A 19,705-nucleotide genomic window follows, 5' to 3' on the forward strand; every position below is an offset into this window, starting at 1 on the left:
ATCAAAGTCAGCAAACTTGAACTTTCAGTTACCAGGCAAAACAAGTGCTGCAGCACTGCTACGTGCAATTTGAACCCAGGTTTATGGAATGTGTCTGTCAGAACGGCAAAAATCTCTTGCTCAATCGTCAAAAAGTAAGTCCGGTGAAACTGATTGCAGAACTCAGAAGCCTGTATAATCCATAAGAGTAAGATCTACAGTGAAATCTGAAAAAAGACGATGTCAGTAACAAGAATCGCACCTGGAAGTTTTTCAGCATCTCCAACAAAAGAATGAGCCCAGTTTCAGCAATATTTCTTTCTGTGTGCCGAAAAGCCCAGATAATTGAATCCATTACAAGCTTCAATTGCTGAGCAAAAGAAGATAATGAAAACAGATCAGCTCATTAAACTGTCGTCAAATAACAAAATAGTCAAGTAAATAATGTGTGCAGACACCTGCAAATAAATAAACTTAGGAAAACCAACCACACAATATTATCACGATATCAAAATTAAGCATCAATCTCAGGAAAACATTTGTGATGGTTCCATAACCAACCTGACTTGACAAGTGAATCAAGGCAGGAAAACAATGTGTAGCAATTGCACGCAGTAAAGAGAAAAATTTAAGGCGATGTTCTGGGTAGTCTTCAAAATTCTTTGTAATCATCTGCAAGAAAAGTGATTTGGCAAATAAGAAAAATGTGAGGGCAAACAACAGAGAATGGCTCTTTTAACACCAGCAACATATTTACCTCAAGTGTGCACTCAAAAATCGCTTCAAATATACGTGGCACATCCTCTGTCATTACACCCTTGTACCTAAACATGGGAAGAAAAAATGTATTCTAAAAAAAAGGGGGGATAGCAGGAGGAAAATGATTACACTGACTAGTTCATTACATCATCGGATCACCCTAGTTAAAAGAAAATATTTATGCTGCCTTCTCAAGGGATCCAGTAAAGGCTCTATTTAGATGAACAATTTATGGAGCAAATCATCTACTATAAAAAATAATAATAATAAACAAAAAAAATTACCAAAAAAGAAGAAGAAGAAGAAGAAAGAAACAAAACTGCACAACCTAAAACACAACTATTATGTAATTGTGAAGCAAAGACAGCCAGAAAGCAGATTTCCAAGATCAATATTCATGCAAATGCACAATTAGACAGCACCACAGTAAATATAGCATCTACAATAGACATTCACTGAAAGCAGTACATACAGCACCAACCAAATTACCCAGATCCATTGTCACAAACACTAACACTAACACTCAAGCTTGATCTATTATAAGGTTAACAACAGTGTATAATAAACACACCCTCTCCTTCCAGCCTCCTCACCCTGGACATGCACGTCTGCACACACATGAACCTATATGGAAACTGGAACTAAGGTGATAAGGGTCAGGGACCCTATTGCACTTCCATGCATTGAAATTTGATTATCTGCTCTAAGACAATCTTGCAACCATTTATCCTTAAAGCTCGAGCAGAAAGTAAGGGCTGTTAAGAGTATTATACATATGACGGGTACTTTGGACATTACCTATTATCTTATTGTATTATGTTTTATCCTTTCCTTTTCTTCTTTTCTCCTTTTTTTTAAACAGAAAAAACATTTGGCCTGCCGATGGAGGCATCTGTAATTCCTAGGACCATATTTGTAAGCCAATTTAGGGGAAAGGAGTCCGCATTCTCTCTCTCTCTCCCAGTGAATGTCTTTTTATCACTCATAGTTGTAGTCACTAAAGGAATGTGTAGTTGAGCACAAGTCATCCCCCCAAAATCTGCCAGATGCAACCACTTTGGCTTTCTTAAGCTATGTTTTATCCAAAATGCTTTGATTTGTGTGTTTTGGCTGTGGGTGGGTGAGTTGAATCATTTTAAGACATTTGTTGTTATAAGATGAAGCCACATTATCATAAGTGAATGTGGTTTGTCTTTCTTCTGGCTTCCATGGGGTGTTTCTTTCGGAATTTCTTTTCTCCCAAGCACTGGTAGATAAAGAATTTTGGTAGTGAGTATTAATTTTGATTGGGACAACAAGCTGACTCTCTAGGTGTGTGCACACATCATGTCAGAGGTCAGTGGACCGAAGGAAGCATCAGCTAGTGGCTTGAATTTATCAACCATAGCCTGCAAATCGAATATGAAGAATCAAAAAACCCAGATATCCACTGCAAAGTTGAACAATACCAACTATTTGGATTGGGCTCACTGAGTGAAAGTCCTCTCTGCAAAGTTTACGAAATGTGGATCAAGGCTCTCAAGTCCAGTGATAGCGATGTCTGAAATTGGAGGTTGATAACTCTACCGTTACGACTTGGTTGACTTTCCCCATGAATCTGAGATTGGTAGGAAGTTCATGAAAAATCAGACTGCCAAATAAATTTGGTATACTATCTCTAAGATGTAGACCGAGTTGGCAAGTCAGTGAAGGTCAACAAAGTCCTTCAGAAAGCCATCATACTGAAGCACTGTGCCTGGATTATTTATCTGGGAGTATGATCACTATAGGGACCTTCAGCTACCCAACCAAGCCCAAGGACAGAGCAAAGGCATATTGGAAACTTGAGAAAGGACATGTTTTATTTTACTTGACAAGCTGAACCTGAAAAATGAGCAAATCCTAGTGCAAGTTTTGAGATGGCCACCACAACCTTCTTCTGATAAGGTACATAGCCACTTGTATGCATTCCCCCAGCTTCCATAGAGAATGACAAATTGGAGAATGACGCCAGGGGCCAAATACTGGAGATAACAGATACATGTAGTCATTGTAGGAAAGCCACGAAAGAAAGGCGTGCAATGCTTCATGAACATCCCTCTGAACTAGCAGCTACTAGCATGTGTGGTGGAAAGAGAAGGGAAACCAGAACATACACCAATGGTTGAAACTAAGTGTACAAAATCCCATCCAGACTACACGTAGATCACAACTCTCTCACTAGGGAAGATCTAGAAACCTTTCAAACAGATTCAGATGGATAGCTCTCTTTATTTTACAACACCAACTTCACCTAGCCTTGCAAGCTTACATTATCTCCTTTCATCTCCTTGGGTCATTGGCTCAGAAGTCACCAACTACATGGCAGGTCAATGGTTCCCCTTCCTCGGTTTCTGGTAAAAATACTGGCATGTTACCTATTCAATTTTCCCTCACTCAGTTCTCCATCTTCCTAATTTTGCAATTAACAACCAATATTAGTGAGAGGAGTCCATTCCCTTATCAGATATGATTCAACACTTCTCTTCTTTTTTCTTCCTCTCACCTTCTCCTCTTTTCTCCCTCTCAGCTCTTACCTCCTCTATTATCTTCAATGAATATGTTTCCCAAAAACAAAGAAGGTGACAACAATGTATATCAATTTAATTTTGAAATAATATCACCAAGGAGGAAAGAAGGGAATAACAGAAAGACACTCCGACATTCCATAAGGTTAAACCAAAACTGCAATGGTTTACAACCAAAACCCATGCAAGATGTCAAAACCCCTTATCTAACATATGAAAAGTACCAGCAAAAATTAAGAACATTTAATACACAAATCTCTAGAGAAATTCACTCTGAAACCACCATGTATATCAGCACCATAACAATTTTTGGGTACTTTGCAGTAAATGTGTAATTAGTTTTCCCCTCTCATAGAGTGGATTGTTAACATGATCATGAGCAGATTCTATTCCTATTTCAAGACTTTTGATAACATAGAGACCACTTCACAACAAATTCACTTACGTCTCTTTCTTTAAAGCATCACCTTACATAAAGTGAAGTTAATCATATTGTAACAGAATGTAAACCAACTAGACTACTTAAACAGTTTGATGGGATATTCCAACCACCACCACCACATGAAGGCCAAAACAGTTAATGCTGGCTCTGTTTTTAAAGTAATGTCTCCTAGTTGATACACATTGAAAGAATAAGTTTCAGCAAACCACATGGTTAGAGGTTAGTACAGCACTCACTTATTAATGATTGTTGCAAAAAGTGACAAGACCTCAGACTCCCTGGCATCTGGCAAATTCCTAGCATAGTCGCCCAAAACAGGATCCATCATCGGTGGAACAAACTGCTTTCCAATTTGAGGCTGATCTTCAGCTTTGTCCAAGAATGTCTCGATGAGCTTTAGGGTTTCCCTCTTGACCGACCTGTTTCAATAAGGAAATAATTTAAATACATAATTAAAGATTCCTGGATTATGTAGCAGAAATGACTTGATCGAAAAGTCTCCCTTACCTCAGTAGTTTTACATAGGAAGTTTTAGAGGCAAAGGGCCCTCCTTCAGCAATACCGTTTGATATAAGCTCACTATACATTCTGTAGCAAGCATCAGATTAATGAGTGGGGGGAAACCACTAACAAGCAGGAAAATAGAATGGAAAAAGTGTGATTCATAAGTCAAAATAGCATCAACAATAATGCGGCAGTTTGGAAAGGGAAGCACCTGTACACATTGAGCATGTCCAGAAAGATCAAGGATATCTGGGACAGGAAATATGTTCCAAGTGAACTGGCAACACTTGTATTCGTCTGGCAAGTAATCAATAATTGACCTTAGTCAAAATAAACAAAAACCAGCACAGCCAACAAAAGGTTCACGAAATTAATGCATAGATAGAAAACCTAGAAGAATTATCTCCACCAGACAGTAAATCAAACCTCATTATATGCCAAAAGAAAGTCAAATGACACATTGAAAGACGTCAGCCAAATTAAAGGAAGCTACTGATCATCCAGAGAAGGTAGGCGAAAAGATTGCTTCCACACAAAAAGTATCATCTTGCTCCATAGAGAATTGGCCTATCTTACACCAGTAATTGTCTTGAAAAGCTAAAATATGTCTGGTACATTTATTCTTAAGACATGGACGGCTTTCAGGAATACGGAGGCTGATATCCTAAGACTCCATAAGAAAAGCCCTTGGATCACAGGGTTAGACAGTACAACCCACTCCTCCCTTAAAGTTGTGTGCACACCATGACAATGTCAACACATCACCACGAAAGGGGGTGAGCTTTGGTGCAATGGCAAGGTTTCTCCAGGTCTAGGTCTCAAAACAGCATCCACACAAATGCAGGGAGAGGCTGCAGACTTCATGACCCCCCAGGGTCGCCCTGTAGAGGCAGGAGCCTCATTTGCACTGGGTATCCCTTTTTCAGTTGCTTTAAAAATATCAGCCAAGTTGTTTCGATGCTTTCTATTTCATTGGAACAGAAGTAATAGTTACATTGTGAACAAGTTAGGCTAGCCAAAAGTTTTGACTTTATTTGCTCTCTAATCCATTATACATATCACTCTTGTATCCAAGAGGCAAAATGGAAGGATAAAAAAGCCAACGTGTTGGTGGCATCAGTCATTCATGCTCAGGAGATTACAGCAAACAGAAGCAAAGTGAGCACTCATTAGCATAATATGTATATATCCCTGGTGTAATTACCACCCTCCCCCATCTCAACCCCCCAAAAAAGCCAAAACCCAGAAAAGAACACCAAGCCCATCTATCAGTGATTTTGACCAAGTAAACAATACTAACTGTACAATTGCTAAACCAGACACCCTCCCCAGAAGAAAAAGAACAAAATTTCTCTTAAAAAAATAATTAAAGAGAGAGAGAGAGAGAGAGAGAGACCACCACCATGATAGGTATATGCTCAGCACAAAAGAAATGAGTGAGCATAGCATATAACAGTACCTGCAATATGTTCAGTACAGTCCTAATCACATCTGGGTCCTTCAGGAAATCTACACGCTGGCGAGCTTGCCCAATAATTTCTGCCCATTTCTACAGGGGGAAAAAATAATTTGAGTCAGTTAACAAAAGGAGCACTGGCTAATGCAATAAACAAAATGAATCACAAAGCATTAGCAGCAAGACAAGACAAGACCAAACAAAATGGAAGCAATAGCAGCAAGATAACACAAAAAAAATGGAAGTATCACTACTATGAAGACAAATCCCAGTCAGTACAAAAGGTAGGCATATTTTCAGCAAAATCTGCTTAGACAAAATAAAAATTTGCCACTGTTACACTAGGAAGCCAAGGTAGCACGGTTATCAAAGCGTCCGCCTAGGCACGCCTGCAGCCGCCAAAGTGGCAAAGCGGTTTCTGAACCGCTTAAATTGTTGCCGCTTAACTAACGGGCTGATTTCTTGCCCTTTTTTTGTTTAGGCACTACCGGTTTGCCGCCTTTTGCGCCATATTGCCGCCTAGATGCTAAAGTAACCGCTTTTTTACATTTTGTAATTTGTGCATATTATTTTTCCTTTTTTTTAATCATAATTTATTCTACAATGCTATAAATAAATTTAAATATGTGAGCCATTTCGGAATCGAGGCCCAATTTGCAAATGAACTCCGAGGCCCAAAGTGTCTGTCGGCAATAGAATGGGAAGCATGAGCCATAATCAACATTGATAATCAATGAATCATTAAATAAACAATGACTTGGAAATCGGAATAATGAGATCATTAATTTATCATGTCGGCACTATTTGGTTAAAAAAAGGGGGAAATGGATACATCAATTTTAATTACTGATCTATGCACAAGAGTACAAGACACTTATTCGACATCACACTATCATAGAGGTAAGTAAGAATGTAAAATTACAACTTTCATTTTCATTTTTCTACTGATAGTACATACTACATAACTATTGTTATGAATTGTATGATGATTGATGAGATGAAGTTATGTTTTTAATCTTTTTTTGGATAATTTTTCATAATTGTGATTCTTGAATGCTTTTTTTATTTTCATTTTTATGAATGTGATTGTTGAACGTTTGTTTAGTACTTTAGTTTATTATAAAAAGTATTTGTATTAAAAATTTAAAAGTAGCTATATTAAAAATATTGATTAAACCCCTTTTGTCGCTTTATTGCCGCCTAAGCGCCGCTTAGTCGCCTAAACGCCAAGACGGAGCCCCAATCGCTTTGGTCGCTTTAATAACCTTGCAGGGTAGATGACAAGAAATCATTGTTCATATGACTATTGGTAGTGTCAACTTGGCATAGTCAAAAGTTAGAGCAACCATACCAACATGATTCTAATAGAAAAAGCTCTAGTTTGCAATGGAAGAAAGCTAAAGAGGTCCTCATTCAAGTGGGAAACAAGATCAGCTAATGTTTCAGCCAGTGAACACGTGCCTGCCCGTGGTCGGTAGGGTTAGCAGAAAAGCTCCATATGTAGGCAAGTACCCTCTTCAGTAGTCCCCACCACGTTTCTTAGGCATATTTTGTTTGTACTACATGCCGTGCATTCTTATTGACTATATGCCTTCTATCGCTTATTTTCTGGTGCAATAAATGCTTTTAATGTATAAACTAAAAAATTAAATATAAAAATGGGAAAGTCAGAAGTTTGTGAGGTATAAGCCTAAAAACTGTTCTAGCAGTTGGAAGAAGGAAGAATTTCTCCCACTCCCCTAATCTTATCCCTTGTTTACTTAAAATCCCCTAACTTCACCTTTGATACTGCCAAAAAAGTGGTCTTACCTTCCTTCTCCCACGTTATTCTAAAATGGCCAGACTATCCTTCATTTTATCCTTCATTTTCACATTGTAACCAGTGAACTCTCCTTCACCCTCCTTTTAACCCTGTTACCTCTCCTCTCCTGTCCTTATCTGCATGCAACAGAGTTACTGAACTATAACCCCCTCTTCCAATTGCACCCCCACCACTATTGGAACCACCACCCTTCCACCTCACTTTCGTGTCCCAATCCCTCCCAGTTCTCTTTAACCCACTTCCTCTCCCGCCAGTCAGCCCCACCATGCTGCCTTGCTGCCAGCCACGGTTCAGTTAATCCGACAAAGTAGTATTTTCTCAGATTACAGACTGTATCAGACTATGATGATTTCTTAGGGGGTTAGTCTTTGCGGAAAAGGTTTATAAAATGGGGCTTATAGTGAGATCAGTGGCTAGGCTTGGAAGAAGTGCATTAATCTTTGTGGTAAAGGTTTATAAAAAGGGGTTTCTAGTGAGATCAGTGGCTAGGCTTGGAAGAAGTGCATTCATCACATATTGCAGCAGTATGAGCATATATTTGATGAACTGGTCAAGACTGATGAGGATTATTATCATAGGGAACTAATCTGGTGGAAGATAATATGAAAGAAAAATGCAAAAACATTAGAATTAGCACGAATTTGTGTCAAGAGTTGAAAGGAGAATGCAAGCAAGAGACCCAAATCTGGTAGTCTTGATAGAGTTCCAAGTGAAGGTTGTGTTCCAACTCCACAAGGTGAAGAATCTTTTTCATTTGGGGCCAAAATGAGAATTATATTAGTCTCTCCAAAACCATTGTGGAGGCATTAAAACCTGTATTTACAAGAAAAGGGGGTGGGGACAACCACCAAACAAGACTTAACCTGAACTTTTTAGCTCCACCAGATAGAAAATCCGCATACCTATTTTCTAGCCTATTAACATAACAAACCGAACAAGCATTATGGTGTAGCACATTTGATTACATCCTCCCCCTGGGAGGTCTCTGCTCATAATATTCAGGGGAATCAAACATATGTATGCAATCAATCAGAAGGAAGCCATAGATGGATTTTATGATTCAAAAGTTTCGAATACAGAATATCTTTCTTGCACCCACTCTGTCTCCACACTGACACAGGCATCAGTTCATCCATCTGAGAAAAAGCAAGCTATGTCATCCAGGTCCTCTTGATGAGTCAATTTCAAAATCACAACCTAGATCTGGCATGGGAGAAACTAGCAGCAGGCATCCTCATGAGAACTCATCTCCCCCCCCCCCCTTTATGCAAGAATCTTACCTTCAAAAAGGAAGCTGTCGACTACTGTAGGCAATCTCAAAGAATCCATTACATACATAGGGAACACTCCAGTGTTGCAAAGTTACACATCTGTAACTCATGGTTCTCAGTAGTCCAATGTAGTAAATTCAAGAATTTTTGTGGAGTAAAGATGCTAACAAAGAACTGATTCTTCACAGCAGAGTATACCATACTACTCTCTCTTTAGTTCTAAGTACAGATTTCTGAATGTCCCTCAATCAACTCATGGATTTAAGCCAGTAATATTTGCTTGGATTAACAGAATTGGGGAGCAGGACAGCAAGGTAGCGCAGGACTGCAGGAGAGTGAGAGTTAAGGGAAGTTAGAGTAAGAATGGGAGATAAACAGCACGGTGAGGAAGGATGATCGCAGCTTCCAATAGGAGTTGGGGCACAACCAGAAGACCAAGGGATGATCTGACAACTGTCAGAGACAAAGCCAAGAAGAAGAGGAAGAGAGGGAACTGGATAAAAATAGGAGAGAGAACCAATTACAATATGGAAATGAAGGATAATTTGGCCATTTTGTAATAGCAAGGGAGGAGGGGTAAGAGTTCACTTTCATCAAAGGAACCAGAGGAGAAATTTTTGCTAGAAGAGCTTGAATAAGAGAAAATTTCAGGGGAGTAACAGAAATTTTAACTTGAAAGAAGAGCCACACGTTTGATGAATCACATCAGTTTTTAGTTCTTTGAGGAGTTTTGGTGACATTGCAAAAGTGATGTTCGACTAGAAGACATGGCAGGCATCAGAGGATAAAGTTGCTGTGTGCTGATCCCCTTGTCAGCTCTCATTTTTTTGTCCTTCAGTGTCGACTCCTTTAACTCGAGCATGTACAGTTTCTATGTCATAGTTTTTTCAGCCTTGATTTTCATCTCTAACGAAGTAGTTAACAGCAAAAACAAAGAGAAAGAGAAGACCATGAAAACAAAACATCTACCTGATTTGGAAGTTCCATCAACCTTTGCAAGTATTCATCCCTCTTTTGTGGATCAGATTCAGCTTGAATCATGTTACCGACCTGGAAAAACAAGCAGAAAAGTGACCATTATCATGCAGCAACCAAACTGTCCTGACATAGGCACATAAAGGCTTAATTGTAGTTACTTGGAGCAAAATATAATATGTTCAAAGACATACAGATTCATAAAATGTATGGATCTGGTGAGGCTCAAGATCTGCAACAGTGGTCGGAAGACCTGTCAGCAGTTCAGAAACAAAGGGCTCATTTTCCCCAACCTGCAAATTGAAGGCGATGCAATCACAGCACAATCAGTTAGTCCGTATAACATAAAGAATACTATTTCTGGCAAAAACTAGAAAATCTTAAAACTTTAGCAGCAGTAGAAGAATCATACTGGCACTAATGATACAACACAGAAAATGACAATTATACTACGGTAAACAAAAGAGGGCATACGGGAAAATTTGGCAACAAACAGATATTCTCAGACAATTTATTAATTGAATTTATACTTAGAGACTAATTGACACGGCGTACAAACCATTCCACCCCCCCCCCCAAACCCAACCCTAAAGAAATATGTCATAAAAACTGCAATGCACCACTATTCACTGTAGTAATCAAGTACATAAATAGGACAAGAATTCACCTGTACAATTACAAATTTACGCTTGCACTTTTGGACAATCTTCAAAAATGTGTCACAAGCCATATCCTGAAAATGAGGAAGGAATCAATTAACAAAACGCATCTGTTAATAAAGCATGCATACCTATTCATATAATCTGTAGCTTGTGCACGCATGGAAGGGGGCTGAGGTAACATCCACACGGTATAATTGTAAAAAACCATGAATGAAGTAGATGGATGCTTTCTCACACACCATGAAGTTAAATCCGCAGTTTCAGTCAAAACCACCACTGTTTTATAACACATTTTGGTTTCAATGAAGATTGAAACGCAACTCGGTGTGACTCAATAGGAATGCAGGGAGTTAACAAAAAATTTGGCTTTTTGGCCGAAATTTTGGGGTTGAGTCAGTTTCAGTCAAAACAGTGCATATGTAAGCATTGACTCAATCAAATATAACCCATTTCATGAGCTTCAAGTGGGTTTTATCTGTTCAAGAAGTAATTTAAGCAGAGAAATAAAATATAAAAAAAATTAAAAGACGGTATTTTGGCCAAAACCACATGCATTTTCTAATCTTTTTGTGAAACAAAGTATTGATGATTACGACAATGCATTGCTAGTAATGATTTCTCCATACGAACAAAATTTCTCTAGTGAAGTAGAGAAATAGAATTTTTTTAAAAGATGGTATTTTGGCCAAAACCACATGCATTTTCTATTTTTTTTGTGAAACAAAGTGTTGATGATTACAACAATGCATTGCTAGTAATGATTTCTCCATACGAACAAAATTTCTCTAAAATCCAAAGACACAGGCAGACCCTTTTTCGAATATGTTTTGAGCCAAAACACAACGTGGTACTGACAGTCTGACATAGAATGAAAAGAATGGTGATGCAGATTCGCTACTTTTGACCAACCAAAAACCCAATTTAGTGTATCAAATAAAGCATCCCCACCCTTCCCCTTTCTCCCCCCCCCCATCGGACCTATGTTCTCCATCCCTGCAGCATTCCCCAAACCTTATTTCCCATATCTCTTAATTCATCCATTCAGATCCCCCCCCCCTTCTTTGGGTTCCCCTCCTCCCCCACCTTCGACCATAACCCCACCCTAAATTACTAACCAAAACCCTAAATATTATATGAACCTCTTTTTTAAACTTTAATTGAACTTTTGAACTTGTCAAAAGGCAAGGTCAGATATGCACCAATCTAGCCATTAGATCTGTCCCAAACTTTAGGAACCTCATCCTCCCAATCCTAGCGACCTTCCCTTCCAATTTAAGCCCCTATAGGACAAACCAAACCCTAGTCTAAACCCTACTTTATTTGCTGCCCTAAATTCCCAAACCCTATATAGTATTATCCTTTCAACCCTAAAACCCTAGGAAACCCAATCGCAGGGTTTAGAAACCCTAAATGCTGCTGAATTGCTTTACTAGATCCTGGTCATTTGCCTCATTTTTGGGGGTTACATCACCTTCAAGTGGAGGGGTCTATTTATACATAATATGGCAGAATCCTAATTTAATTTGGACTCCTAACTGAAATCTAATTGAAAATAGAAAGTAACTCAAAACAAAAACTCACTTAGACTAGGACACTCAAAACTAAAACTAAAACATACAGAAGAGATTATTCTACCCTAATAACTAATGCTGGTCAGAATTTACATAACTGGTTCAATTGAACTAATTAATTAACCTATTTTTGTACCTAGCCTAGATACTAGACTTTTGGGCCCATGGCCACACAAATATATTGAACAAAGGCCCAATATTCAGATCTTTCAACCCTACGTAGATTCTTAAGGAAAATAGGACGGTTCAATATTGGATCTGCATCAGAGTTATATCCAAGGAGGTTTCACTTAGTCCTTGGTGAGTAACATCCAAGACACAGCAGTAGCTGTGGATTTAGCCTTCAAATCTACCTCGATTCTTGAAGACAAAATTGATGAAAATCCAATTCTTCCCCATCCCACCCCCCCCCACCCCGTTTTTGTGTTTTCTTGAAACTCAAGATACTCCACCATTCCATCCAAAAATAAGAAAACCTATAATTCCTAATTCCACCAGCCAAATACCTTCAAATTTTATACACACCCCTACAATATCCCCCTACACTTGATCCTCCTCGAACAAGAACACAGATCTAGCCCAACCTCCCCATTAGATTATTACAGAACTTGGGAGGATCATTTTCCTTAGTTCCATATGCAATGTTGTGTAAGTTTCTACTGAACTATTCACTCATCTAACGCATGGGATCTTCCACTACACCATCCCCTGCGACACTTCCCTTCTAAAAACTCCACGCCATCTCTGTAACAGCTTGGCTTGTTACTCACTTTCTAGGCCCATAGAATAGGCCATTACCAAACAAATCTATGGAACAAAGGCTCCATTACCAAATAAATCTATGGAACGAAGGCCTAACACCAATGGCTATCAACCTATTCGAGTGGAAAATAGCCCAGTTTGGTGGTGGGCCCGCATCAGCAAGCTTTTTGAACTATTACTGCCAGTGAATCAGGAAATCCCAAATGAGTATGGGACATTCATACTGCATGAATATAAGACTGTATCATAGTTTCTTTATCAAGTGAGCTCCTTTTATAGATCAAAAGTTCATATCCTTGATTACAATGTTTTCCCCCACCAACACAAACGTGTGACCTTGAGACCCGTTATACCAAACCCATGCCATATCTTCCAGTAACTCATAGAGTCAATAGTCCTTTGTAAGTATGAAAAGAAATATTTTAAGTGCTCATGACTCTCTATGTGAGTGACTGTGTGCCGTTCCATTTCTTTTAAAGTAATTTTCCATGATCCCTTGTCTTTTAAACATGTCAACCTTGCACAATATCACCTTCTAATTGACCTGAAAATAGTTGGTGGTGAACTATGAAAAAGCATGACTAAGAGTCAACCGTTACATACAGTTTATTAAAAGGAGTGGTTGATCTAGGTTTTGGTGGGGAAAGTTGAACACAGCAAAGTAAATAAAATAAGCTGCAGCAAAAGATACCTGAACTCCCGGGTGTGTTTCATGCATGAACTCAAACAACTTATTGACAACAGTTTTCAGGAACTTCCAATGAGCCCTTAGGAACTTTGGATACTGTCCAACAACATACCTACAAATTGAAAGTAAACAATAAGAACGGGGGAACTAAGTGATAAGATAAGGCTTATTGTACAAAGAATGGCATTTTTCAAACATCTTACATAATGTTACTTGCAATGACAGCCTTGTTATCTTTCCCCTTAGTAATCTCACATAAATTAAGGAGATCCCGGATGACCATCACCAGAAATCTATTCTCCTACAGAAACACACAGCCAAGAGTAAGAAGGGCAAACTTGTCTCGTTTCCAAGTCTTCATAATGAACCAATCAAAAACGCATACCTGCTCCTCTGCCATGGACCCAGATATAGATCCTATTGCCCAGCATAATGTGTTTAAGTTGTTCCATGACCAATCCTCACCATTCAGTTGCTTGCTTAACTTTTTCAACATCTGAGATTCCCAAAAAGGAAAACTCAGCAACTGTAGCAATACTAATAGTTCTTTCCAGCAAATACAACGATGTATTCAAATCAACTAACAACTAACAAGTATCAAGGATCTAAAGAGGCCATCTAACTCTAAAATACACCCACCCACACACGCACATATATATACGCAAACCACTTCAATTTGAATACAGAAGCATATGAAAGCAATTTCAAACAACCATATAAGGGAAAGGTGGCATTAGGTTTCCAAGTCTACAAGTGCATGAAGTAAAGAACGATAGTGATCAAAGAACCACAGCAACTTTATAAAATTTACGTACATAATCCCCTCACATTGCAGAATAAAGAGATTACTGATAGACATGGAAGGCCAACCTCATAAGACAGCCGATCCCATCCTCTCCCCCAGGAAATCTCCTCATTCCCCCTTTATTTCCTGTTTGGAATTCCCATCCCATATTTCACCCCCAACTCAAAAACCATCAAAACTTCAGAACCATCCATCACAATCCATCCAAACTCCAGCCATAATCTTACTCAGAGAACTTGCTACAAGATCTCACTAGAGATCTCCCTTTCCCCATTTAGTGAGACAAGCGCTTAGCACATAGGATCTCAAATCTTGACTCTCGAGTTAAAACTTTAAAGACTAGATCATCATTGAACCTTGTAAGTTGCAATATGAACACGTTTAAGTACTAGACTAGCTTGAATTTTGAGCACTAAGAGTATATGAAGTCTATAATACGACATTTTAAGGTTTTTCTTCAGCCTACTGATTCCCCACTTGGCTGAAGAAGTGCAGCTCCCATTCACACTATTTTCTACATAAATCTGTGGTCATCAGGGTGTTCAAAAGGGCTGAATAGGCGGCTAGACAGCAAGTCTCAGACCCCCAATACCCGTCAAGCTTTTTTTCTTTGTTCCCGGGGGGGGGGGGTGTTCATCAACTCGGCAAGATGTTGAAATCTCAAGTCAGCACGCTTTTTTGATTTGATTTGATGATATTCTAGACCGAGTCCTTGAACCATGGCCAATACCACCACCATAACCCTTATGTTCAGTACCAATTGCAGCCCCCAACCGCTCAAGTAAAACCCTAGATCTACCCATTCTTGATTTTGTAAACACTTTCTCACTCCAAACCAAGACTCATGATAACCTCAGCTTCTATGTCCAAACTTGATGGAATTTGGTGAACATCTCCCAGGCAATTAGCTCTAGTTACATTCCATTGACATTAGGTCTCCCAAAGTGATCTCCAGAAACATGTCCCATTTCCCTCCATTAACCAATTTTCTTCATTTACTTGAAAAACCTGCCCTAAAGCCCTCAAACCTAGCCAATCCATCCCAATTATCACATACACCCACAGTAAACTTATCAGCTAATATCATAGGTTAAGAGGTCACCAGTTCAAACCCCACTCAGACCACACAATATAAACCCCAAACACCTAAAAACCCCATAAGCAGAATCACCTAGCCCTTCCTTTATCTTGGGCCTGGAGATAAGCCTGACCTAGAGGTCTCTGCAGCTCGGCCCTCATTCAATTGAGTCTACATCACAGACAGTATGTGATGAGAGTGACAAACCTGGGTAATGAGAAAGTCAATGATCCACATGGGTGCTTCCAAGGTTACATGTTGACCTTTATCAAAAGTCAAAACTACTTATTTGCACTCAAGAGCATGCCAAGCAACCATGACAGTGGAGTAAACTACACAGTGCTAGAATTTGATTCAAAGAATAAGACTAGATATCCAATAGGACACACAAAACCACTACTGTTAATTGAGTAGAAACTAAACCGGCTAAATGAAGAGCTTGCAATAAAAAAGCATTGTTATCCAAAATACCTGCTGTTCGGTATCTTCATGATCAAGGTGTGACAAATAGATCAGCGTTTCCCTCATGATCTGCAACATTGAAATGATCAAAAATGCACAACAGAAACAAACGAACTACAACAGATCAAGATATGCAGACTAAATACTAAATAATTAAGATATTGGACCATAATTAGAGATATGATTACCATCATAAAATATCATCAAGGACCCTTTTAGCTAGGAGCGATGTAAATATTTGAACAGCAGAAAATTTTGGAATCAAGGAATCACTTCTAACCAAGCTGGATACTTTTACTTAGTAGACAAGTAAACTTACATCACAAAGTGCACCTCAATGCAATCCCCCTCCCCCCTCCAAAAAAGGAACTTTAAGATTTAAATCCAACCTCATCTCACATTGCACAAGTAACCAACCAAACAATAGTGGTCTCACAAACCATCATCTCTGTAATATGAACAGGCAAATTAAAGAAAAACATAATATCTTAGCAGTATTAACTGGACATTTTGCCATATTATAGTTTCTTACAAATAGTACAAGGATACCAAATAACATCGGTACTTCTCTGATAATATGTAATTCATGTGCAAACCTGATGCACTAATGACCTTTATCTAGCTATCTAACTTGTGAATGGATTTGACTCAGTATCTGGAGACTAATCACTCACCTTATATTGAACAAGTACATCATTGTCTTTCATGGTTTCACGGACAATATTCCCATTCTCGTCCTCAACAATCAAAACTTCTTCAGGTTTTGCCATACGACAGATCATCAACATTCTTAGCTTTGACATTGGAGCAGCATACAACTGTCTACGTTGGAGAAGTTGTTGGCCAAGGCCATCAACCATACCAGGAACCAATGGCTGCAGAACCAGTAACATAACAATTACACATAATAAGCAAAAGGATTCACAGAAACAACTACTCCAGCTCCAGAATAAAAGATAAAGCACCCACAGAAAACAGAGACTAAGCCACAAAAACCGATGAACACAATTAAAATGAGCCGTAGAAGCATTGTTGCAATTGATATTAAATCCAAACCAATAGCATCTTGTATGTATGGAAGATCCCTCAATACCTCTGAAACAGAAACTACAGAGTTCACAACAAGAAGAAAGCAGTTCTCCAAAAAAATTAAGCTCTCTCCATATCAGCATAAGTATAATACCAAAGAGCTATGTACTATAGAACATCTACAATATATATCCAATTAGTAACCATATGGCAAATCCAAACCTTTGCAAATGTCTTGAATTATATTGGTTTATATTCAGATTATGAGAATGACCAAAGCATCAAACAAGTTTCCTAAACTTCTTGAGTATCATGTCTCAAGAACTCTGTTTCAGAGCCCGACTCAGTCAGCCAAAAGACAGAGTTGACCAGAGATCTCAGGCAGTTGGTTGACTTGCTTTGGATGAAGTCAAACCCAGGATTCAGTGGGAAATTATACTAAAATACAGATATAATACCACAAGTTAGCTTAGAAATTGAGTTCTCCAGTCAATGCTGTTTCCTTAATCCATACCCCATCTCATATCAATTTTGCAAAGAACCTAGACATTTCTGAGTACTCAGAGACTCGAACCAAGTTGAGTACACAAAAATCATCAAAATAAAAAATGATAGAGTCCTACTAAAACCATAATAAAGTTCTACAGTTCTACTGAATTCCTCAAAGGCTCAAATCAACCCCATCTATTTTAAACTACACATACCTGAAGCCCCATCATGCCAACGGTTGCTACAGGATTCTCCTGAGTATGCTGGTTCTCAAACAGCTCTAAGACTAGGGAGTTCCAATAGTCCAAGCAGACCTGCAAAATCATATTTCAAGGAGTATAAATTGTGCTGTAAATACTGGGGACCAATTAACAAGTACACACCCACACAGGAGTGAGTGAGTGTGTGTCTGTACACGTGCATGTTAAATGTAATTACCTTGAAAACTTCCGTATCATCAACATACGAGATGCCAATAAGATATTCAAGACCCAATAGAAGTGCAGCTCTATTTTCTGGAGTTTCAAGTATTCGAATATGGGACTGCAAACGAGGAGGAGCAATTAGAACATATTACTACATTACATTTTGTTCAGAACCCAGACAGTATGAACGACTAATACATGACAGCATGTAAGCTCTTCATTGAAGGATGTTTATGTCATGTAAAGCTAAAATCTGTTACAAACAGACACTTGCCTTAAGCAATGATGTCAAGAATAATGCCAGGTTCTGAATAAATGCCTGAGAATGATCCCAAACAAAACAGTCTGTCAGTGACACAGGCCAAAAACGTTAGGAAAATTAAATGCTGATACTACAAAATTGTAGACAGTACACCTGCTCCTCACTAGATCCATGGGCATATGCATCAGGAATATTTGTTCCCGGCGGAAGAATGGTCTACAGAACATAAAATGTCAGCACGCAATTCAATGAACAGCACAGTAAGCCAGGGAATACAATTATCGGACGCAACTTGCAAGTAAAGGGAGGAAAACACATTGAGTTAACACACATAAATCAAGGAAACCGTAGATGGCAATCCAACAACTTTAAGAATCTAAACAAATTTAGAAATGTTAGTATTAAATTATATACCTGTAACTGCACCATGAAAATGTCATACATTTTAATATATTGTGTATTATAGTAGTCACCGAACTGGAGGGCCGCAACCTGTGAACATAAAAATGTTACTTCAAAGTTCAAAGAATGATAACAAGAGAAGAAAGAGAAAGGAGGGGGTGTGAAAAGACGAGGAAAAGAAAAATTAGAGATTGCATACCTCTGTTAAACACTGGAGAGTAACATTCCGATATACTGCCACAGGGAAGAAATTCAAAAGCGTTTCGAGCTATGATATGCAAACAAAAGGCCAACAGGTTATAAGATTAACAATGGAAATTTGAAATAACTTGAGGCAAAGAAAGGAAAAGAAAAAGAAGAAGAGTCCATTATTACACAAACATTTCTGTCATATTGAAAGATAATACCTCCGAATTCATATTTGCAAGGTGCACACACACTCTCTAACTGTTAGAAAAATAAATTACACAACGAAAATCTACTTTGTTTAGAGCACAAACCAATGGGGACTCGAAAATATAGCCCAAAGGAATCCACGAAAGGAAAGCATGTAACGTAGCAAGTGTTGCTCGAATGAGTTCAGTCCTTTGAGATGCTGCTGAGAGCACGTATAAGCATAACTCATGAATGAGCTGAAACTCACTGCAGACAAACCAAACCTACATATCAATAAATTACAGTACACAAACAGGAAGCATTTAAAAAACAATGAGAAACAGTACGCAATTTAAAAACAAACAAACAAAAAAAAAAGAAGATGAAGAAGAAGATTGATCAACCAATTGTACGTTGAGAGAGCTGCAAACGAAGAACGACTACCATATTTGCAAAACTTAAGTATCCACTATCAGTGGACTCTTCCACATGATAAAGTTCCTTTAAAAAACAGTTGATCAAAATTATATTCAATTAGCCACGCCCCCACCAACCCCATACCACCCCCCCCCAGGGGAAAAATAAATAAATAAATAAAGCAAGCGAAAAGGAATGGATAATTCCCCACTTCCATTCCTTGGTTTAATAATTGCCTATTCTAAATTAGAAGACCACAAATAACAATTAAAAACTCATCTTGTGTATGATACTTAAAGCCAAGGATAACATCAATGGAATTCTATAATCTATATTGGTAGGAGACCAATGAGAAGCCAATAATCAGGACCTGCTTTGAACAATGGTAACGCAACTATGCCAGAATAGGTGATTTTGGTCATATTAGATGGTAGGGTTAAGTTGGTATAGGGGTCTTTGAACGAAGGTCCTGTTAAGTTTCGATGGTGATAAGTGAGCTGAAATGAATTGATATCACTGGTTAA

The 19,705-nt window shown here is 38.5% G+C and overlaps 1 protein-coding gene across 2 annotated transcripts in view; it reads right to left on the reverse strand.

The window, feature by feature from the left end:
* The window catches only part of XPO1A (exportin 1A), a 30,885-nt gene that overhangs the window by 2,379 nt on the left and 8,801 nt on the right, over positions 1 to 19,705 (reverse strand). For both annotated transcript variants that reach the window (XR_016170781.1, XM_089140400.1), the window contains exons 7-29: positions 18,890 to 19,031; positions 18,589 to 18,657; positions 18,402 to 18,479; positions 18,141 to 18,203; positions 18,000 to 18,044; positions 17,739 to 17,843; positions 17,516 to 17,614; positions 16,457 to 16,657; positions 15,792 to 15,851; positions 13,823 to 13,933; positions 13,641 to 13,738; positions 13,441 to 13,549; positions 10,422 to 10,487; positions 9,949 to 10,047; positions 9,749 to 9,829; positions 5,690 to 5,779; positions 4,442 to 4,527; positions 4,234 to 4,314; positions 3,963 to 4,145; positions 737 to 803; positions 541 to 651; positions 242 to 349; positions 33 to 170 (exon numbers count right to left, since the gene is read on the reverse strand). Coding sequence is in view for 1 of the 2 variants with exons in the window: in XM_089140400.1 (XP_088996526.1) it covers positions 33 to 170; positions 242 to 349; positions 541 to 651; positions 737 to 803; positions 3,963 to 4,145; positions 4,234 to 4,314; positions 4,442 to 4,527; positions 5,690 to 5,779; positions 9,749 to 9,829; positions 9,949 to 10,047; positions 10,422 to 10,487; positions 13,441 to 13,549; positions 13,641 to 13,738; positions 13,823 to 13,933; positions 15,792 to 15,851; positions 16,457 to 16,657; positions 17,516 to 17,614; positions 17,739 to 17,843; positions 18,000 to 18,044; positions 18,141 to 18,203; positions 18,402 to 18,479; positions 18,589 to 18,657; positions 18,890 to 19,031 (2,290 nt within the window). In the remaining variant the exon portion in view is untranslated. The remainder of the gene's footprint in view (positions 1 to 32; positions 171 to 241; positions 350 to 540; positions 652 to 736; positions 804 to 3,962; positions 4,146 to 4,233; positions 4,315 to 4,441; positions 4,528 to 5,689; positions 5,780 to 9,748; positions 9,830 to 9,948; positions 10,048 to 10,421; positions 10,488 to 13,440; positions 13,550 to 13,640; positions 13,739 to 13,822; positions 13,934 to 15,791; positions 15,852 to 16,456; positions 16,658 to 17,515; positions 17,615 to 17,738; positions 17,844 to 17,999; positions 18,045 to 18,140; positions 18,204 to 18,401; positions 18,480 to 18,588; positions 18,658 to 18,889; positions 19,032 to 19,705) is intronic.

Source organism: Hakea prostrata, chromosome 11 (assembly GCF_041222555.1).
Source record: "Hakea prostrata isolate BN-2017 chromosome 11, UWA_Hpros_2, whole genome shotgun sequence".
Classification (NCBI taxonomy): domain Eukaryota; kingdom Viridiplantae; phylum Streptophyta; class Magnoliopsida; order Proteales; family Proteaceae; genus Hakea; species Hakea prostrata.